The following is a 23,407-nucleotide window of genomic DNA, read 5'->3' as shown; positions in this document are numbered from 1 at the left end:
AACTGGGCGTGGACATTAGCCTTCCCTGAAACCTCAGCTGATTGTCCCAGAGTTGGGAAGGTGGAGCAGTGTGAATTAACAAAGCCCCACTCAGCCATCATTTGAGCAGACTGGGAGCCTCCCTACACAGCCCAGCAGCCCAGAACTGCCCTGGGGGGACGGCACTCACCTGTCATCCCTCAACAGAGGACCCGGGGTGCACGGCCTGGAAGAGGGGCCCACTTGCAAGTCTCAGGAGCCATACGCCAATACCAAGGACTTGTGGGTCAGTGGCAGAGACAAACTGTGGCAGGACTGAACTGAAGGATTAAACTATTGCAGCAGCTTTAAAACTCTAGGATCACCAGGGAGATTTGATTGTTAGGGCCACCCCCCCTCCCCGACTGCCCAGAAACATGCCCCACATACAGGGCAGGCAACACCAACTACACACGCAAGCTTGGTACACCAATTGGGCCCCACAAGACTCACTCCCCCACTCACCAAAAAAAAGGCTAAGCAGGGGAGAACTGGCTTGTGGAGAACAGGTGGCTCGTGGACGCCACCTGCTGGTTAGTTAGAGAAAGTGTACTCCACGAAGCTGTAGATCTGATAAATTAGAGATAAGGACTTCAATAGGTCTACAAACCCTAAAAGAACCCTATCAAGTTCAGCAAATGCCACGAGGCCGAAAACAACAGAAAATTATAAAGCATATGAAAAAACCAGACGATATGGATAACCCAAGCCCAAGCACCCAAATCAAAAGACCAGAAGAGACACAGCACCTAGAGCAGCTACTCAAAGAACTAAAGATGAACAATGAGACCATAGTACGGGATATGAAGGAAATCAAGAAGACTCTAGAAGAGCATAAAGAAGACATTGCAAAACTAAATAAAAAAATGGATGATCTTATGGAAATTAAAGAAACTGTTGACCAAATTAAAAAGATTCTGGACACTCATAGTACAAGACTAGAGGAAGTTGAACAACGAATCAGTGACCTGGAAGATGACAGAATGGAAAATGAAAGCATAAAAGAAAGAATGGGGAAAAAAATTGAAAAACTCGAAATGGACCTTAGGGATATGATAGATAATATGAAACGTCCAAATATAAGACTCATTGGTGTCCCAGAAGGGGAAGAAAAGGGTAAAGGTCTAGGAAGAGTATTCAAAGAAATTGTTGGGGAAAACTTCCCAAATCTTCAAAACAACATAACTACACAAATCATAAATGCTCAGCAAACTCCAAATAGAATAAATCCAAATAAACCCACTCCGAGACATATACTGATCACACTGTCAAACACAGAAGAGAAGGAGCAAGTTCTGAAAGCAGCAAGAGAAAAGCAATTCACCACATACAAAGGAAACAGCATAAGACTAAGTAGTGACTACTCAGCAGCCACCATGGAGGCGAGAAGGCAGTGGCACGATATATTTAAAATTCTGAGTGAGAAAAATTTCCAGCCAAGAATACTTTATCCAGCAAAGCTCTCCTTCAAATTTGAGGGAGACCTTAAATTTTTCACAGACAAACAAATGCTGAGAGAATTTGCTAACAAGAGACCTGCCCTACTGGAGATACTAAAGGGAGCCCTACAGACACAGTAACAAAGACAGGACAGAGAGACTTGGAGAAAGGTTCAGTACTAAAGAGATTCGGTATGGGTACAATAAAGGATATTAATAGAGAGAGGGAAAAATATGGCAAACATAAACCAAAGGATAAGATGGCTGATTCAAGAAATGCCTTCACGGTTTTAACGTTGAATGTAAATGGATTAAACTCCCCAATTAAAAGATATAGATTCGCAGAATGGATCAAAAAAAATGAACCATCAATATGTTGCATACAAGAGACTCATCTTAGACACAGGGACACAAAGAAACTGAAAGTGAAAGGATGGAAAAAAATATTTCATGCAAGCCACAGCCAAAAGAAAGCAGGTGTAGCAATATTAATCTCAGATAAAATAGACTTCAAATGCAGGGATGTTTTGAGAGACAAAGAAGGCCACTACATACTAATAAAAGGGGCAATTCAGCAAGAAGAAATAACAATCGTAAATGTCTATGCACCCAATCAAGGTGCCACAAAATACATGAGAGAAACACTGGCAAAACTAAAGGAAGCAATTGATGTTTCCACAATAATTGTGGGAGACTTCAACACATCACTCTCTCCTATAGATAGATCAACCAGACGGAAGACCAATAAGGAAATTGAAAACCTAAACAATCTGATAAATGAATTAGATTTAACAGACATATACAGGACATTACATCCCAAATCACCAGGATACACATACTTTTCTAGTGCTCATGGAACTTTCTCCAGAATAGATCATATGCTGGGACATAAAACAAGCCTCAATAAATTTAAAAAGATTGAAATTATTCAAAGCACATTCTCTGACCACAATGGAATACAATTAGAAGTCAATAACCATCAGAGACTTAGAAAATTCACAAATACCTGGAGGTTAAACAACACACTCCTAAACAATCAGTGGGTTAAAGAAGAAATAGCAAGAGAAATTGCTAAATATATAGAGACGAATGAAAATGAGAACACAACATACCAAAACCTATGGGATGCAGCAAAAGCAGTGCTAAGGGGGAAATTTATAGCACTAAACGCATATATTAAAAAGGAAGAAAGAGCCAAAATCAAAGAACTAATGGATCAACTGAAGAAGCTAGAAAATGAACAGCAAACCAATCCTAAACCAAGTACAAGACAGAAATAACAAGGATTAAAGCAGAAATAAATGACATAGAGAACAAAAAAACAATAGAGAGGATAAATATCACCAAAAGTTGGTTCTTTGAGAAGATCAACAAGATTGACAAGCCCCTAGCTAGACTGACAAAATCAAAAAGAGAGAAGACCCATATAAACAAAATAATGAATGAAAAAGGTGACATAACTGCAGATCCTGAAGAAATTAAAAAAATTATAAGAGGATATTATGAACAACTGTATGGCAACAAACTGGATAATGTAGAAGAAATGGACAATTTCCTGGAAACATATGAACAACCTAGACTGACCAGAGAAGAAATAGAAGACCTCAACCAACCCATCACAAGCAAAGAGATCCAATCAGTCATCAAAAATCTTCCCACAAATAAATGCCCAGGGCCAGATGGCTTCACAGGGGAATTCTACCAAACTTTCCAGAAAGAACTGACACCAATCTTACTCAAACTCTTTCAAAACATTGAAAAAAATGGAACACTATCTAACTCATTTTATGAAGCTAACATCAATCTAATACCAAAACCAGGCAAAGATGCTACAAAAAAGGAAAACTACCGGCCAATCTCCCTAATGAATATAGATGCAAAAATCCTCAACAAAATACTTGCAAATCGAATCCAAAGACACGTTAAAAAAATCATACACCGCAGAGGTATTCGCCTACCCCACCTCCATGGTTGCTAACATGACCACAGACAGGGGACTGGTGGTTTGATGGGTTGAGCCCTCTACCATAAGTTTTACCCTTGGGAAGACGGTTGCTGCAAAGGAGAGGCTAGGCCTCCCTATATTTGTGCCTAAGAGTCTCCTCCTGAATGCCTCTTTGTTGCTCAGATGTGGCCCTCTCTCTCTGGCTAAGCCAACTTGAAAGGTGAAATCACTGCCCTCCCCCCTACGTGGGATCAGACACCCAGGGGAGTGAATCTCCCTGGCAACGTGGAATATGACTCCCGGGGAGGAATGTAGACCCGGCATCGTGGGACGGAGAACATCTTCTTGACCAAAAGGGGGATGTGAAAGGAAATGAAATAAGCTTCAGTGGCAGAGAGATTCCTAAACGAGCCGAGAGATCACTCTGGTGGGCACTCTTACACACACTTTAGACAACCCTTTTTAGGTTCTAAAGAATTGGGGTAGTTGGTGGTGGATACCTGAAACTATCAAACTACAACCCAGAACCCATGAATCTCGAAGACAGTTGTATAAAAATGTAGCTTATGAGGGGTGACAATGGGATTGGGAAAGCCATAAGGACCAAACTCCACTTTGTCTAGTTTATGGATGGATGTGTAGAAAAGTAGGGGAAGGAAACAAACAGACAAAGGTACCCAGTGTTCTTTTTTACTTCAATTGCTCTTTTTCACTCTAATTATTATTCTTGTTATTTTTGTGTGTGTGCTAATGAAGGTGTCAGGGATTGATTTAGGTGATGAATGTACAACTATGTAATGGTACTGTAAACAATCGAAAGTACAATTTGTTTTGTATGACTGCGTGGTATGTGACTATATCTCAATAAAATGATGATAAAAAAAAAACAAGTCATGAGGTAGGTGATAAGAAGGTCTGGGAGTTAATATACAACAAGAAAAAGGAGAACCAAAGGACAAGACTATTAGCTTTTCTAAATGGAAACAAAGGCATCCTAAGCCTAAATAACTGGAGTTGAAAACATAGATGAAAGCAACACTCAAGTGAATATCACAAATTATTAGGCTATTATAGCTTCAAAGATATACCACTTAATAAAGTCCAGTAATTTGATTAAAATCTAAGTGTGCTAAGCAAAAAAAAAAAAAAAAAAAAAATACATTAATTCCATCACAACATCCCAGAGACCTTAAGTCATTGCAGTAATAATGCTAAGTCCAAAGTCTCATCAAAATTGGTTATGTGTGTGATCTGTCCCGGGCACAATCCTCCTCTGTCTATAGATTTGTGCAACCTAGAGAACAAGTTTTTTCTACCTCCAATATATGATGGGACAGGCATAGGATAGACATTTCCATTTCAGATGGAAGAAATTGGAAGGAAACAGGGGACATGTTTCCCAAACAATTCCAAACCCAGCAGGTCTGAGAATCATCTATGGCTTGATGTTTTGTCCTCCAGGCCTGATGGTGTGGCATCCCCACCCCTTCAAAGTGCTTGTGCAATGGCCTTGCTCTCCCCAACACTGGGTGAAGACTCCACCCTCTCCAAGGGTTCCAAATGCCAGGACACAGGCCCCACCATCTCTGAGCATTGTGGGGCAGCACTTGCCCTGAACAATAGGGAGCCCCCTCCAAGTACGAGGGCAAGTGGCATGCCCCTTCCAGATGCTGGGGTGAACTTGCACTTTCCACACACATGGCTGGGCCTGCTCTCTTAGCCCCAGGAGATCTTTTTGGTCCAGACCTTTGCTTCTGTGGTTCTGCCCTTGAAGTCATTCTTCCTTCAATTCTTCCCCTCTCTGTCCCTTTCAGTCCAGGCTGGCAATGGTTCTGCTCATACAGATTTCACAAAAATCTTGTCGGCTTTGCATGCAATTCACAGGGAACCAAGCCATCAGATAATAGAACTTTCCACAGATCCTTCCCGCATAATTGCATTTCCAATCCTGGCTTCCACCTTAACGGGTGACTGGATCCATGTTCAGTTAAACCCTCATATGGCACTCTATTCTCTTCAGACTCACTTTCTGGAAGCTCAGCAAGGTCCCTGATAAGCTGCATCTGGCCCTTGTCTCAGAGCACAGTATCTGTATAGGTCAGAATTTTCCAAACCATCAATTTCTGATTTCTCGGGCTTAAGAGTTCAACTTTCAGCTCATCCCTTTCCTCTCGTGTTTTGTTATAAGCTGCAAGGAGAAACCAAGTTGCACCTCCACACTTTGCTTGGAAATCTCTTCAGCTAAATATCTAAGTTCATTGCTTTCAATTTCTGCCTTCCCTGCAACATCAAAACTAAATTTCACCAAGCTGTCTGCCACTTCATAACAAGGATCGCCTTTCCTCCAGTTTCCAGTAACACATTCATCATTTCTTTCTAAGACCTCATTGGTTTTACCTGTAACACCCAAATTTCTACCAGCAGTTTCTTCAAAGCAATCTAGGCTTTTTCTATCAAGCACCTCACAATTCTTCCAGCCTCTACCCATTACCCAATTGCAAACTCATTTCCACATTTTTTTGTATTTGCAATAGCAGCACCCCACTCTCCTGGTATCAAAAACTGTCTTCTTCTGTGCCTGGGTCATCACTTCCTGTTTCTTTATATGTTTTGTAATATTTTGTTAAAACCTGTGCATTTTGATATTTTAATGTTATCACTGGAATTGAGACTCTGAGGCATCTGTTCCTTACAAGCTTATATCCAGTTAGTATTATGACAGAGATTTCCTTGTATATCAGGAACTAACAAAAAAGAAGAAGGAGGAAGAGAGAAGGAGGAAATAAGAAAATATCTTCCCATCTTTGCAGATTGACTTGTGCAAGTGCTCACCTTCAGGGCTTATCCATACAATGAGTTTAGAGAATTGCTCCAGGCCAAAGCAAAGGGGCCTCCCAGATACTTTCTGTGCACGTGTCTTGCCTTGGGCATGTGGGAGTGCTCCAGAAACACACTGTTTACAGGGATAGAAATATCCCCTCTTCCCTAGGAAACAGTTTCCTCACAGTTCCAGGCACTGCTCTGTATGTCCTACAGCCATCAAATCCCTTGATCCAGGCAGCACAACTTGACTGTTCTCCTATAATATCCCACAGGAGGGCCCAGTGCGCTGCCTTCTACATACATGACAAATTCTGGGATATGAGTCCAGGTCATAACCAGACAGATTGGGCCAGACACAAATGCTCCCAGTATGTGCACAATGGTTATTCTGCTCCCTCCAGAACCAGGACCAGGGATCCACACTGGGAGCATGACCCAGCTCCAAGCCAAGCTGGTGATGGGGTGGTGGGAGGGCCAGCCAGGACACCAGAAGATCCTACCACTTTTAAGTAACCTTTTTCTTGACTTGGCACTCACTCTGTTACTGCAGTCATTTATCTGGAGCTTTGAGAAAGATGTTTCTGCAGTTCTTGCTTATTATTCAAAGCTTCTGTAGGGGGGTGATGGATGGAGACCTGAAGCATCTCACTCCACCATCTTGATTGGGGCAGGGCCTAAGACTACATAATAATCCCGTAGTCACTAAAAATTTTATTTCTGGTTCTTGGGTTTTATTTAACACCACTTTGCCACAATGAGCCAGCTTGGAGACCACAGTCCAAGGGAGCTTTGCAGGCCACCACCTGCATTCTTTGGCCTGCCCAGCTCCATATCAGGTTGGCTTCATGTGGCCCTCAGGTGGCCAGAACACAAGTAAGGAGACTGAGAAGGAGGAGCTGGGATCTTAGGATCACTTACAGTGTTTTTAGAACCTCATAAAATAGCTCCTATAACAATCTGCTTCTCATGGAATTTGGGTCAACCTGGGTTCCTATTTGCTGGTCTTCTTTGGCTTCAGTTCAAGCTTTCTCCAAATTCTCTCCAGGGCCACTTTTCCCATGAAGAGGGTGATGGCAAAATTATGCTTGTACCAGTCTCTGGTTCTGCTCTCAATGCCAGGCCCTTAGTCTCAAAAGAATAAATTCTTCTTTTTTCCTTACTAGAGTCAAATTCCAGTTTGCCGAGAATTGTTGATTCCATTCTTGTGTTTTTTTGTCTGAATTCTCTAAGCTTTTCTTCCATTGGGGATTCATTTTCAGAGATACAGAATTGAACAGGTTGTATAAGTTTGAATATTTACCACAGGTCCTATCCAGTCATGGCAAGATCCTCTTGGAGGGAAGAATTTTGAGACCCAGCTGGGCACTGCATGCTTGCCCTCGGCACCATGCTCTGGGGAGGCTGGTGGCCCCAGGCCACAAAAGTGCAGCGAAGAGTAGCGAAAAAAGTCTTAACTCCAGGGATGTAAGCTGCCATGGCCCTGCATCCACCACCCAGCTGCAGCATCACACAGCCTGCAGTCAGTAAATTTTAGAGAATGTTTACTGTGTACCTAATATTCAATATTCATAATAACTCTTTGAGGTAGGTGCTGGCATTATCACCAATTTAATGCAGGAAACTGAGCCTTGGGGAGGCTAATTAATTCGCCTGAGGACATACAACTAGAAAGTACCAAATTTAAACCTACCTGACTCCAAAGTCCTGGCAGGAATTTAGATGCCACACTCCAGCACCATCACTTATTTATTTTACCATATTCCCCAGTATGTATCACAGTGTTTGATGGATATGATTAGATACTCAATATGGGGTTCTTGAATGAATAAATGTTTATTTCTATAACTCGCCTTAAATATTTACCAATGCTGCTTTGAAGAAACAACCTAACCTTGCTACCTGGAAGGTTTATCTATTTAGAGTTGGTGTAGAATTGCTCATGAGACCAGCCCCGGTAGTCAGAATTTAACCTATATAAGGACTTATGTGTTTAACCTGCATAAACCATCCTTGCCATCCTGCAGGTAGGCATGTTTGTCCAACTACTACAGCCATCTCTTGGGAACAGTGGTTCTCAACTGGAGGGATACTGATGGGAAAGACACATGAGAGCTATGAGAGTAGTTTTTCAAACTACAGAAGTTCCACCTGCAGATCTGCTCTCCCCAAAATTTTTGAGACTATCTCTGGGTAGGGATAGAATGTCTAGTTTGGTACCCATTCCCAGGTGTTTCTGATACATTTCCCCATGCACTTCCACCATCCCCACCTCACGTACACACCTCCATTGAGAATAACCACCACTTTAGAGTAAGTCCATTCTTTCCTTTTCTTTTCAGTTAAAAAAGGCTTATCTCCTTAGAGTCTAAATTAAATGATGAGGTTTTTTGTGGGTGACTTGAATATAAAAGATACCCAGAATTCCAGCTGAATTGTTTTTAAGTAATTATCCTGTGCACTTTGCTGATGAGTTGTAACTGAAGATGGCTTACATAGTTTTGTTTCATTGTATCCTTTTCAGAATCTATCTTCTAAAGCATAGCACACAGTTTGCATTCAAATTCTATTCAAGCATAATAAATGTTACAGAGCTGCACTGTCCAGCAGAATAATGTTGGGAGTGTTCTTTATCCACTCTGTCACTTTAGCCACTAAACACATGTGGCTTTGGGCACTTACGATGTGGCTAGTGAGACTGAAGAACTAAATTTTTAATTGTGCTTTATTTTAATTAATTTAAATTTAAACAGCCACGTGTGCCTAATGGCTAAGTGTTGTACCATGTAAGTATAGAGAAATGTACTTTTGTTTTTTAATCAAAATGATGTAGAACTAGGACCCATTCCATTTTTTAAAAATCACTTTTCATAAAATTCAAAACAACAACACAGTAAGAGCCAAGAAGAAATTCTAGAATGCTTACATTTCCACTGGGGAATAAATTCTTAATGAAAAAGAAAATTCTGACCCAGGAGTAGATGAAAGCGGTAAGGAAGAGACACTCCCAGGGGCTCCCTGGTAAAATCCTAGTAGTCTGTAAGAGACGAAGAGAGAGACGCTGTCAAGAAGAAAGAAATTCCCCTTAGAGGAACATCAAAATGTGTTTTTAGCCACCTTCACCCTAGAGGGAGGATAGGACAGCAGTGTTAAATTGGTAAGGTTGTAAAACAGGGAACTTAACTAACGTACAAGACCAGCTGAGGTGTTTAAAGTGCATTCAAACTGGCGGAAGATCATTCCTAAAGTCCAGAAGGTGGCTGATGCCACCTGTATGCCAGAATTGAAACTCAAGTCTCTTTCATTTTATCAAATTTTCATTAAAAATACCATCACACAAAGGCAGGATTATGCTCACTTTTCATTGAAAGCAAATGTTGTGAAAATCAAGTGTGACCTAGGATTTGGAGAGAGAGATAGGATAGTGAGGTAAAAGAAGTATTAGAAACAGAGGTTCAACTGCAGAAAGATGTGTTTTTCTTTATACAGAAGTAATCATTAAAGGAGTGAAGTTGGAAAAGAATATAAACTGAGGATGTTCCTTATTGGACTCAGAGAAGACAGCAGAAATGAATTCTGAGCTAGGAAAATGTTTCTCAAATTGGAGTTCAAGAACATATTCTTGAGGGTTCTTTGGGTTCAATAAGAATATTTAAGATTTGGGCTTTCATATTTACTAATAATAAAGTTAAAACTTATCTTTGTTCAGTGAAAATTATTAATTGAAAGTCATATTCAAAGAATGAGATTTTGGCTTTATTACGTAAATGTTTCTCAAATGCTAGTTGACAAAATTTTCTAGAGGTCTTAGGGGATTATTGTCCTTTAAAGGAGTTCATGGCTTATTTAAATTTGGGGATCAGTGACATAGGAGGTAGACTACACACATAATTTGGTTTTCATCTTCTTGAAGGAGTTAAAGCAGCTTGCTAATTTTGCCTTTAGTTTGCTTATTAAGAGTTTAAACCTCTCTAAATTCAGAGTTCAGGCTGGATATATTACTAATATTATATTGTGTAATGGGTGTAGTCACTTAGAAAACATGGTTTTTCTATTGAAAATGGAAAGCAGCATGGTGGGATGGTCCTGGACCACGAGTCAGGAAGTCTGCCTTTAACCCTGACTATCCCAACAGGCTGTCACTATTTTATAAAATGACGCAACTGGGTTATTTCAGGCCTCTGGTCAACAAAGATGGCTGCATAAGGCACTCCAAGGTGCCATTTCCCCACAGAATCTTTGAACCAATAGCAAAAACTGGCAGAGCCATCTTCCTCAAAACTCCAGGAAAGATTTAAAGAGTTTCAATAACTGGACAAGTAACAAATCAAGAAAAACACAGCTTTTGAGATGGTAGGAGAAGGTAGCAGTGCCCTTGCTAGCTCCTCTTCCACTACTTCCCTAGAGCTTACACTTTAAAATATTAAAATGTGCAGTGTGCAACAAAAGATTACAAGACAAACAAATAAATAGGTAATTATGACCAATCCAAAGGAAAAAAATAAAAACCAAGAAATCATCACTGAAGACCACCAAACTTTGGACATATAGGACAAAGACTTTTACAAAAATGATCCCCAGTATGCTCAAAGAAATAAAGAAAACACAGAGAAAGAAATAAAGGATATCAGAAAAATGACAAATGAACAAAATGAAAATCTCAATAAGAAGATAAAAATTTTAAAATGGAATCATATAGAAATAATAACTGAAATGAAAAATTTTCTGAAGGGTTTCAACAGTAGATTGGAGCTCATAGAAGAAAAAATCAGTGATCTCGATGTTAAAACAATTGAAACGATTCAGGCTAAGGAGCAGAAAGAAAAAAAGAATGAGAAAAGGTGAACAGAGCCTAAGAAACTTCTGGGATACCATCAAATGTATAAATATGTGCATTATGGGAGTACCAGAAGAAGACAAAAGAGAGAAAGGGGAAGAAGTAATACTCAAAGAAATAATGGCAGAAAATTTCCCAAATTTAACAGAAGACTTCAATATCCACGAAAAGGATAATCTCAAAGAGAACCACATCCAGACACATAGTAATGTGCAAGCTGCAAGAGAAAAGCAATATGTTATGTAACAGGAAGTCCCAAAAAGATTAAATGCTGATTTCTCTTCAGAAACCATGGAGGCAATAAGTTCATCAAAGGACTTTATCATGAAAGTAAAAGGACAATCTACAGCATGGGAAAAAATATTTGGAAACCTCATATCTCTTAAGGGTTTAAAATCCAGGATATATAAAGAAATCCTACAACTCAACAACAGAAAGACAAACGGCCCAATTAAACAGTGGACAAAAGACTTGAATAGACATTTCTCCAGGGAACATATACAATGGCCAAAAAGTACATGAAAAGATGCTCAATATCTTTAGCTGTTAGGGAAATGCAAATCAAAACCACAAGATACCATTTCACACATACTAGAATGGCTACGATTTTAAAAATGGAAAATAACAACTTTTGGAGAAGACGTAGAGAAAAAGGAACACATTCATTGTTGGTGGCAAATTAAAATGGTACAGACTCTGTGGAAGAAGTTCAGCAGTTCCTCAGAAAGTTAAGTATAGAATTACCATATGACCTGGCAATTCCACTTCTAGGCATATACCCAAAAGAATTAAAAGCAGGGACTCAGATATTTGCACACCAATATTTTCAAAATTGCCAAGAAAGAGACGCAACCTAAGTGTCCATCAACAAGTGAATGGATAAACGAAGTGTGGTATAAATACAACAGATTATTATTCAGCCATAGAAAGGAATGAAGTTCTGATGCATGCCACATGGATGGACCTTGAAGTCATCATGTTGCATGAAATAAACAGGACACAGAAGGACAAACATTGCATGATCTCACGGATATGAAGTAATTAGAATAAGCAAATCCAGAGTTGGAAACTGGAATAGTTTGATAGGGGCCACGGTGGAGATTGGGAATGGGGAGTTAATGCTTAATTGGTACAGAATTTCTGTTTGGTGTGATGGAAAATCTTTGGTAATGTATGCTGGCGATAGTAGCACAATATTGTGAATGTAATTAACTGCACTGAATTATATATTAGAATTGAGTAAAAGGGGAGATTTTAGGTTGTATATATGTTACTAGAATAAAATTTTTAAAAAACCGTGGGACTATACAACACAGTGAGTCCTTAATGTAAAATATGGACTATAGTTAATAATATAATTAATTAATTAATATAATTTTAACAATTGTTTCATGAATTGTAACAAAGCTACCACACTAATGCACAGTGTTAATAATGTGGAAGAGAGGGGAACTCTGTATTTTATGTGTGGTTTCTCTGTAAACCTACAACTTCTTTATTAAAAAAATAATCAGAGAATGAGATTAGTGGACTGGCTAATTAATTAGCAAGATTGCTTCAGCTCTAGATTTCTGTGATTCTAATAATTCACAGTGCTATCTTTTAGTTATTCTCCGAAAGGCCTCTCAACTAAAAATTATGTTCACTAGGACTTTATCATATTTGTTCTTTTCATTGCTACCCTCTACCACTGAGAACTGAAGGCCCAGGAGGTGATGCATTTGAAGGAAAAAACAATCAACACTCATCAGTCCTCCTATTACCTCCTGCCACCAAGGAAGCAGGAAATTAAACCATAGAACCCCAAAGCCCCAGAGCTTACTATAAATCACCCAAATATAAAGGAAATACTTATTCAGAGGGTCATTTTAGTGGTTTTTCTCAAGTTACAAATAAATGAGATATCTGTTCACTCACATTTGAGTAAATCAAATACCAACATAAAAGACTGCACCTGTTTTTATGTTTTGAGTATTGTAAATAAACTTAATGAATGAAATCAGACTGTTAACTAATCCACCATGATAAGAATGATTCCTCTAGTGAGCCCTCTGAACAGAGTTCTACAATATGAGAACTGATGTTAAAATCCTGGCAACGCAGGATATGACTCCCGGGGATGAATCTGGACCCAGCATTGTGGGACTGAGAACATCTTCTTGACCAAAAGGGGGATACGAAATGAAACAAAATAAAGTTTCAGTGGCTGAGAGATTTCAAACGGAGTCAAGAGGTCACTCTGGTAGACATTCTTATGCACTATATAGATAATGCTTTTTAGGTTTTATTGTATTGGAATAGGTAGAAGTAAATACCTGAAACTATCAAACTCCAACCCAGTAGCCTTGACTCTTGAAGACGACTGTGTAACAATGTAAATTACAAGCGGTGGCAGTGTGATTGTGAAAACCTTGTGGATCACACTCCCTTTATCCAGTGTATGGATGGATGAGTAGATAAATGGGGACAAAAACTAAGTGAGAAATAGGGTGGGATGGGGGGATGATTTGGGTGTTCTTTTTTATTTTTATTTTTTATTCTTATTCTGATTCTTTCTGGTAAAAGGAAAACATTCAAAAGTAGATTGGGGTGATAAATGCACAACTATATGATGTATGGTATGTGAATATATCTCAATAAAACTGAATTTAAAATAAAAAAAAAATTCTGTCCGCAGAATCATAGCAAAGAGGAAAGCATGCAGCATACACATCTGCTTGGAACCATCAAGCCACCACTGTCTTTTGGTAGAGATAATGCTGAACTTTCTCGAACGAATTCTCTCCCACTCTATGGAAAGATGCACATAAAGTATGCTCCATTGCCTCAGCTCTGATTGGAATATGATAACCATGGTCAGAGGATAATTCTCAGGGGTCAGAGGGAGCTAGAAGTGGTTTGTCTTGAGACCTCAGCATGTGGCTAAACAGAACTTTCCACAATGGGTTGTAGTCCATGTTCTGCATTAAGCCTGCTTTCAATTCGACTTATTTCCTCCATCCTAGGGGCATAGATGAAGATATTGCATCCTCGTTTATGCCTAATATTGGTATGTGCAATGGGGAATTTTAAAAGAAAATGTGGAAAATGAAACAAGGTCAAACAATGATATTGATCATGAAGGTCTAATATGTATAATAAAGATTATGTGCTCCGTGTTTGCATGTCTTTGAGTACCTGTTTATTACTGTCCCGAAGCTGCAAAGTCTCCTTTTCTACATATGGTTCTGTATGCACTTCTCTCATTTTTCTCTCTTCCTTTTTTCTTCTTCTGGGTACCTCACTGTTTTTCCTCTGCTTCTTTCAATTGCCTCTTTTTACTAGCCATAATATAAAACTGAGAAGATCTTTTAAATAATTTTTGCATCTATTAATTCGATTTGCTATTCTCTTTTATTAACTTGACAAGAGAGTGAATAGGGTATTTTATATTCCCTCAAAAGAATTATACTTTATGGAGGTGGTCCCCTTTTTCCCCCTTTATTGTACCATTTGATCTCAAGATAGATAGTTTCTCCACCCCGACACCAGAGAAAGCAAGTGAGAAACCAGAGAGGGTGGGTCTGGCTTCATCCATCAAGCTGCATCCCCAGTGTGAGCCACTCCTGTCCTGCCCTTCCTCAAGCTCGTTGCTGGCCCCCTCTACTCCTTTCTCTCTGCTCCCTCCCTTCCCCCACCTTGAATATTCCATCTCTCCTAGAGTCTACTTTTGTAGAAGGTTAAAATCTGCTCCTTAACTTTTTCCAGCTATCCACAACCACGTCTGCTCTGACTGTCCCCCTCCTCACACACAGATGCACAATAATTATGATAAGTTGAGCATAGAACTCTATACTATAACCAAAATACTCTACAGGTTCCTCAGACATTAGCCCCTCATCTGTCAGTAGAACCTATTATTTCAACCCTTTTCCTACATGTGCACCCCTCTGAAACTTGGTCTGATACTTACACCTGGGACTATATCTCGCCTGCTTTGGGAGAGGATTGGGCCCTGGAGCCCAGAGCAGGACTTAGAAGCCAGCTCCTGCTAGCTGTACAGGATGACCCCATGGCTGTTTTCACTGCATCGGGTGCTCTGGTCATCCAGACGTGTCCTGTAGGCCTGATTACCTCGATGACCCTCCAGGTGACATGGCACTGCTTCCCCAACAACAAGTAAAGCACAACTGCTTCTATCTCTTCAGTCAAAATGATGACCTTCTTCAATAAATTGTGGAATCAAAGCCCTCCAAAGCAAGATAATGACATTTGAAATTATTCCCTTTGAAATCATCTTGTATTTCCCATCCTAGTTATAAATTTGGCTAATTGCTTAATAATTCCATTTAAAAGTTTCCATTTCTGCAAACATCTGTTCACTAGACCTACCTTTTCTGGTGGAAATCCCTTTGCTTCTCTAAGTATCCTCTGCCTCTTTCTCCCATTTGCACTTTTGCCTGAGCAACATTCTGAGGACATCAGTAGCATCTCTTCAAAAATCTATTGAATAGATCAAGGTGTCTCTCGTTGTGTTCCAAAGCCCGGGCATTTAATCTATGTCCTATTCCCCCTGATTGGGAAGGGTCTAAGAGTATCTTTAAAAAGCCAGTTTTCCTGCCAGATAAATGAAGTTGTGATCACTGCCGTCCTAAGTGGTTCCCGCAGTGTGGAGCACACTGGACATGCCGTAGAGAGAGGCCGCCTGAGAAAGAAAAGCCCAGGCCCAGCCTTTTGGAGCCTGCGGCCCAACCGACAGCTTCTCAGCTTGAGGAGGATTCAACTCTGGGGTCCATTTACACGTGAAAATATCTGGGTTAAAACCCTCTTCCAAGCAGAGGCCTTCTCAGAGCACTACACTGTGAGCACACAGGGACACATGTGCACCCTCACACATACCCTGCTCGTCTTAAGAATGTGTCCCGCTGGGAGCCAGGCATCACCCTGTATCCATGTTTTGGGGTGGGAGTGTTGCCTGAGGAGGCAGCCTGCAACTCAGCCTTTCTGGTGAAGGTCAGTCTAGGCTACTAAACATAACATCATCTCTTTGTTATCTTTCCCTTCTTTATTAGCTAAAAATCTCTGCTACTTTTTAGCAGCTTTATTGAGATGTAGTTCACACACCACATAGTTTATCCATTTAAAGTGTACAATGCAGTGATTTCTGATATATTCACAAAGATGTGCAACCATCACCACAGTCAATTTTAGAACATTTTTGTCATCACAAAAGGAAACCCATGCCCTTTAGCAGTCATCCCCTGTTCTCCCATCCGCTTCACCCCAGTCCTAAAGAGCCACTAGTCTACTTTCTGTCTCTCTAGATTGCCGAGTCCTGGACTTTCATATGAACAGAATCATATAATATGTGGTCTTTGGTGACTAATGTTGCTTTTTATTTTTCATTTGAAATAATGTTTCTAATACCCAGCTTTCCAACTTTAAATAATCAAGTTGCTTTATCCAAATCCTGAAGAGGGTCAGCACAGCCCTTTATTGCTTTTTGACAGTGAGAGAGGGTGTGAGGAAAGTAAGAGCGACAGAGGAAAGGACTAGTTCTTTCATCCTGAAAACCTTCTTGGGCCGGTGATGAATAAGAAACAACATAGTAGGGTAACAACCAAAGAGAGAAGAAGAGAGCTAGGATGTAGCAGGAAGTCAGAGGCTATGAAATCAGATAAGAAGGGTTGGAGAGGAAAGAGTTGGGTGTCCATGGGACAGGAGAAGAAGACAGCTCGTTTAAATGGGTGTCATGGAGCACTGTATGTCTTTAAATAAGACCTGTCTCAGCAGGCCCATCTACTGTGCACTGCACCCCTGGGAGATGGGACAGTGGTTCTCACTCTGAGGAGAAGTGCAGAGCTCACGGGCACTGGGGCTGGACCACTAGGGACTTGGTGTCGGCAGCATCTGCAGGGCAATTTTATTAATCATCCCATTCTTTCCTGCTTTCCAATATCCTGCCAAGTGAAGTCAAAGCTGATAAAATGGTTCTGGGAAAGAATGGAGGAAAGAAGTTTGTCCTTCTCCCTGACTCGGTAAACAAGTTGGCACTCGCCTCCACCCATGTGCTCACACTGGACAACTTTCAACAACTTTCTATGTGAGGTGCTGGATGGAAGCAATTTAGAAAATGTAAGATGACATCAATCCAAAGGGTGTACATAGCACAGCATTGTCCAGAATGAACCAGGCATGAGTGTTCTAATTGGTCCATGTATATGCAATTGCTTTTTTATCCTTCTTAAGAAGCTATTCTGCATTCCTTCGAGATATTCCAGAATGTGAAATGATGCCCTCCTATGAAAAAAATTAGAACAACACATGGAACAGTTGCTCAACCTGTGCATTTCTAACTTGTTTTTTTCTCCTAAATGTTCTGGTTTCTCTTATGGTTTTCCCTATTGAACATCTGAAATTCCTTCTGAGCCCTTGGCTTTCTATAAATTCTTGCTCCTCTTGTCTGGGTGGTATTGCCTGAGGAAGCCAAAGATAAAATCAGTAACAAAAACAAGGATACCTGGCACTTAGATACTATGTTTAGTATTAAATGGCACTGTTCCATGTACTACATGTGCATTAATTCATTCCATCCTCACCAAAACCTTATGAGGTAAGTGCTACTATTAGACCCACTCTACAGATGAGGAAGCCGAGGCACAGAGAGTTGAGACAGCTCGCAAGTGACAGGACCAAGATTTGAATCCAGACAGTCTGGCTCTCATGATTGTGCTCTTAATCACTGTGAACCACCACACTTGTCTCTCTGCACACTGTGAATGGAATGCCCAACAATGACATTGTTATTTTTAATCTTTAAAAATAAAGCCTAAGCTCTCAATTTAGTTACCTTTAACCATTCTGTTTTTCCCTCCCAAACTCTCAGACGATGGAAATGCTTAAAGCAAACTAAGGTAGCGTGAGACCAAACCATGTAAGTGTGAGCATGGCTCCTTGTGGGTTAAGCTGTGTTTTGTGCGCTTCTGCCTAGCATTCCCGCATGTTCTCTCTGCTGTTCTCCTCTGATTCCCGCTTTCGGCGCTTGGCCCTTGGACCGCATGAGCCGTCACTTGGAAGCAATGGCTCTTATTATGTCTTTGTTCTGATTTTATATTTGTGCTTCCCTCTCCCACCATCCCCGGCACCTGGGTAGGAGCCAGAGCACTTGTAGCTGTGAGTCTGGCATCTCCCCCAGAAGGAGCTGGGAAATCCTGCGGAATTGCATCTGGTTGTTGTCCTCTGACAGTGAGCTCTCAGATTGGCAGCTCTTAGAATTCTAGGCTTGAGTCCAGATTCTCACTGCAACATACTACTCCAGAGTGTGGAGATATGCCGTGTGGGCTTTTCCATGCAAGCCGTGGTCACCCCAGCACACCTTGGCTGTGTGGTGCACTCCTTCTGGGGTCTCCGCCAGCCTTAAATGGATCGTTGCCCTGTGAGTGTCTGGAGGAGTGGATGCCACGTGAAAATAGATACCACTGTGCCATGTGACAGGGCCCGCAGCAGCGCGGAGAGACGTGGTACCCTTCTCATTTCTTTATTTCCTCCTCGTACTTATGTCTACGTATGATGGACACACATGAATATATTGAACAAGCCCATGATTATACAGGAAAAAAGATAATGACTTTTAAGGCAAATATTGTCTAGATTGGCCCATAACTGCACACGCGCACGCATGCACACACACATTATTCCTTCTGATGTTCTTTGACTCTCCATAAACTATTTCCACTTTGAATGAATCCAGTAGATGATAAACTAGATTTACAAAACAAGTAAGTTATGGAGAAGGTGTTTGTGCCTGCCCAAGAATGTACCTGGAATATTTAAAGTATGACCCTATCTTAACTGAACAGCTTTTCCCCACCTGACTGTGATTTCATGTTTGGAACTGCCTCTTGTTCTCAATCTCACTGGAGTTTAAAGTGTGTGTGTTGAATGGGAATTAGGAGGGAATTTTCCAAGTTAGCTGTCAGAGATGACAGAATTTAACACTGAAGGGGTTCTCATGAGATCTGACTGGTTCCTAACCAATCCTCTGCAGGTTGAGACCCCAACCCATCATTTAGACACTCACAGAATACTGGAGGGAACTTAGAAAGGGATTGTTTGCTACAAAGCCCTTGATTCACAGAATATGACTGAGGCCTCAAGAGGAAAGATCACTTTCCCAAGATGGGGCAGAGCCTGGATTAAAACTCAATTCCCCTCTTTCCATCAAAGCATCTCATTGGTGTAGGGTCCCAGCTCATTTCTCTCTGGGAGAGAACCCTGCACACAGCCAGGAGAGCATTTTTAGAAATGAATGAAAGTGAAAGAGCCGACATCCCAAGAAGGACACTAGGCCCCTACCCTGGCTCTGCCACTAATATCTGGGTGAGCTTAGAAAAGTCACTGCCCCTCTCTGGACCTCAGGCTTCTCATCTGTAAAATGAGTCTGAGAGCAGCTGATTTTTACAAGTACATGATGCTAAGTTTGCTCATTAATCTCAAGCTGTTTTCCATGCAGTTTCCTCCCAGATGTATTCCTTTCCCACTATAGGACTGTGGAAAAAGTTATAGCTAGATTGTGCAAATGAGGACCGACTTCAGGAACAAGAACCCCATGAGTCTTGGTTACTAACTGAAGAAGAACAAGAGCAGGAAGGAGAAGGTGTGGATGAGAAGGGAGTAACCTGCCCCTGACATGGACCTATCAAATTAAGGTGCATGTGGCAAACTCAGGTTTGGTCATCTCAAATATGCAAACTTCTGCAGTTTGGGATTTTCTGGCGGTTATCTCTTCTTTGCTTCCCCCAAGACACCAATGGTTAGAGCTCTGGAATTTAATGAGACCCAGTAATAAATAAGGTTATATTTTCTCCTTTTCGTTGTATTGTTTACTGAATTAAAAGGGCCTGGGAAGTCTGAGACAGAGCATAATTTGAAAGCCAATGAGGCAAGAGTTGATACTGAAACATACTAGCTTCCAGTGTAATTTTGCAATATACCCCTTGTTTATACAAAACTGTGTAAATACAGATATTAACCAAATAAGCAATGTTATTTTTAATTTTTTTAATTGAGCAGTTGTAAGTTGACAAAAAAATCATGCAAGAAAGTACAGAGTTCCCATACACACACACACACACACACACACACACACACACACAGTTTTCCCTATTATAAACATTTTGCTTCAGTGTGGTGCCTAAACTTTTTTTTCATGGCAAATCTATGGAAGCCTTATGATGAATCTTTCTATAAAGCAAAAAATCATCACTTGATTTTACATTTTGACTAGTTATGCTTTCCATATATCAAGTTTGGCTTAAAACATACATTTCTTTTTTAGTGCAACATTTTCCAAAATAGCCATCTCTGTAGCAGCCTTCCCTGGAGCTGATGCTAATTCTAAGCTGGGTTGGAGGACCAAGGCAGGCTGTGGCAGGGTGGGGAAAATCACAGAGGTAGACAATTTCCCATGTACTTCTTGGATTTTAACACTACTGGCAAAAATAAAGCATTGCAGAGAGCTGTGGCCTCAGAAAGTATTACTGGGATAGAATTTGTATTCAAAATTTTGTCACAGAAGTAGCTTAGAGATAGCCTATCTAGCTAGAAGTCTTGTTCCAGTGGACCCTTGAACCTGCCGTTGCACGGCACTTTACCTACGATCCAAAAATGCCAATCAGCCACATCATTTGGAAGAAGCGGCTTTTGGAAATTATGGTGGAGCCTACAGCCCCTTTTTGGGAACCGTCATTGCCCTGGCTTTGCCGTTCCTTCTCCCACATCAATTATAGTGCTGTTTGAAGAAGAAAATGGAATTCTTGGGAAACTCCCTAAAACTAGCCTTCTGCTGGTGACACTCAGCAGGCAGAGGTCACCAGGCAGGCTCCTTCCTCATCTTATTTCTCCCCTTGGACAACAGGCCAGCCAGCAGGAGGATTTTTCAAGTTTCTCCCAGGTCCTTTCCAGCCCTTTGTGGCCCTTTGTTAGGACAGTCACTTTCCTGCTGAGCCCTCTAGTGGCCACATGGGTAACTGTGTGTGTCTGAGGAAGAAGAGGACCCCGAGTCAAAGGCTCCAGTGCTGCAGGCTGCCCCGGACTGCCGCCCAGCTCGTCCACAGTGGCCTGTAGTGCTTTCTTGGTGGAGAAAAGGGAGCATTTGTGGCCTGAGACCCCTGAAATATTAGCAAAGGGACCTATTGGCCTGTTGTCGTGTGAATATGCTCAGCCAGCATGTTGGAGATGGCTTCTCCTGGGTTAGCTGTGGTGTGAGGACTCTGCCTTCTTTTGAGCATCAGTTAATTCCAGCTTTCTTCTGGAATCTACTGGAAGCTCTAGATCTGGCCAGTCCTTCAGGCTCACCCTTGAGCAGACCTGTGAATCCATTTTTACTTGTAACCAAATTTTGTTCCTGAGAGTCTGAAGAGCCCACCACGAGGAGCCCAGTTATCTGGCAGAGACACATCCTAAGTGCAGATCTGCTCCCGAGGGCCCTGCTTAGACCCGCCGGGCTCTGGAGGTGGGTGGTCCTGCACTGCTTCCCAGACAGTCACCTCTCGGAGAGGCAGAAAACAGGTCCACCACCACCACCGCCTCCCACACTGTGTTCCTGAGGCTTCCCTGGAACACAGCAGAAAGCAAGGGTGCACCTGACTGACCCAAGGCTAAACTTCTTTTAATTGTTCTTAACCAGAAGTTCTCAAAATATGTTCCCTAGACCAGCAGCAGCAGCACCTGGGAGCATAATAGAAAGGCAGATTCTCAGACCCACTCCAGAAATACCAAAACAGAAACTTTGGGGTGAAGCCCAGATATCTGTGTCTTAACAAGCCCTCCAGGTGACTCCAAGCCATACTCAAATTTGAGAACCACTGCTCTAAACAATGATTCTCAAATGTCAGTATACATAACGTTACAAATTCCCAGCTTATTTAAAATGTGGATTCTGACACCTCGTCCACAGAGATTGGGTAGCTCTGCAGCAGGGATGCAGAAATATGCTTTTTAAATAATTATTCCATGTCATTCTGACTACTATGTTCAGAATGTTAGGTATTGAATTGCATCCCCGGACCCCAAAGAAAAAGATATATTCAAGTCCCAACCCCTGCTCCTATAAATGTGACGCTATTTGGAAATAGGGTCTTTGAAGATGTGATTACGGTGCACCTTAATCCGCTATCGTGGGTGTCATTTTAAAAGAGGAGAAGAAACAGAGACAGACAGAGACAAGGCCATGTGTAGACAGAGAGAGCAGAGCTTAGAGTGGGGAATCTACAATCCAGGGAACACAAAGGACTCTGGCAAACACCGGAAGCTGGAAGAGGCAAGGAAAGATTCTCCCCTGTGAGTTTCGGATGGCTCTGTTGACCCCTAGATTTCAGGCCTCTGTCCTCCAGAACTGTGAGACAATAAATTTCTGTTGTTTTAAGCCATCCAGTTTGTAGTACCTTGTTACAGCATCCACCGGGAAACTAAGACAGAAATTCTGCTCTAGAAAGAGCAGGGTCATCTTCTCTAGCATAGATGAATTAGAGAAATATTTTTCTCATATCTCACTGGTTGTAAATGAAATTGGAGTAAGTATATCAGAGTCCTCCAGGTCATTGGAGGGGGTCCCATTTTTCCATTGACAAATTAGATTTTGCTGCTGCTGTGAGGGAATTCGCAGTGGAGGCCATCTCATGTTCCAAATATGAAACCTTTCTCTACAAGGAGAAATGAATTACTGAGAAAACAGTGGCCAGCTGTTTTCTAAACGTGGTGATGTTTTCTTGTGAGTCTGAGTCTCTGGGGCAGTGTGCCAGGCTCAGCCGAGAAGCCACTTCATTCAGCTTTGAGTCCATCGGATAGCAAGTTGCCCTTTTCTCTCCTTTCTCAAACAGTTAGAGATTTAGTAGTGTTTTCCCAACAGAACCCATGAGGGTAGTTGATTACAATACTGCTAGGAAAAATAAAAAGGTTTTCAGTCTTGAGACTCTGAGTACACTTGGCTTATATGGCCACTGTATTGATCACCCTGGAAAAATTGAACTCATATTTGTGACAATTCTTACAAATGAAAAGTCCCAGCTCTCCTCACCCCAACTCTGAGTCTACTAGAAGGTCCCAGAAGAGATTTGCTGTTGTGTTCTTCTGTCCCATTTAATTCTTTCCTGTAGTCTTCCCCCATCTAATGCCCCCTACATTGCTCTTCAAAGTACCCACACCTTTATGGGGTGCTAATTCACCTTTACAGAGTGCTAATTCATTGGGATGTGCTACAAGAAGACTAGTGTGCAGTGTCACATTTACAAGAGTCTGACAGGAGCAGAGCAAGAGATTTGGAGCTGACCAAAGATGGAGGATTCCCAGACATTCCCTAGGCACTGGCAC

At 41.3% G+C, this 23,407-nt stretch overlaps 1 protein-coding gene across 2 annotated transcripts in view; it reads left to right on the top strand.

The window, feature by feature from the left end:
• Nucleotides 1-23,407, top strand: part of LHFPL3 (LHFPL tetraspan subfamily member 3) — a 580,909-nt gene that overhangs the window by 511,598 nt on the left and 45,904 nt on the right. The window contains exon 3 of one of the 2 annotated variants that reach the window (XM_037836463.1): nt 17,925-17,972. The exons of the other annotated variant lie outside the window; for it this stretch is intronic. Within the exon in view, the coding sequence (XP_037692391.1) occupies nt 17,925-17,941 (17 nt within the window). The 3' untranslated portion in view covers nt 17,942-17,972. The remainder of the gene's footprint in view (nt 1-17,924; nt 17,973-23,407) is intronic. 2 annotated transcript variants of the gene reach the window in all.

Source organism: Choloepus didactylus, chromosome 5 (genome assembly GCF_015220235.1).
Source record: "Choloepus didactylus isolate mChoDid1 chromosome 5, mChoDid1.pri, whole genome shotgun sequence".
Lineage (NCBI taxonomy): Eukaryota > Metazoa > Chordata > Mammalia > Pilosa > Megalonychidae > Choloepus > Choloepus didactylus.
The sequence above is the reverse complement of the archived record's forward strand: the minus strand, read 5'-3'. Positions and strand labels throughout refer to the sequence as shown.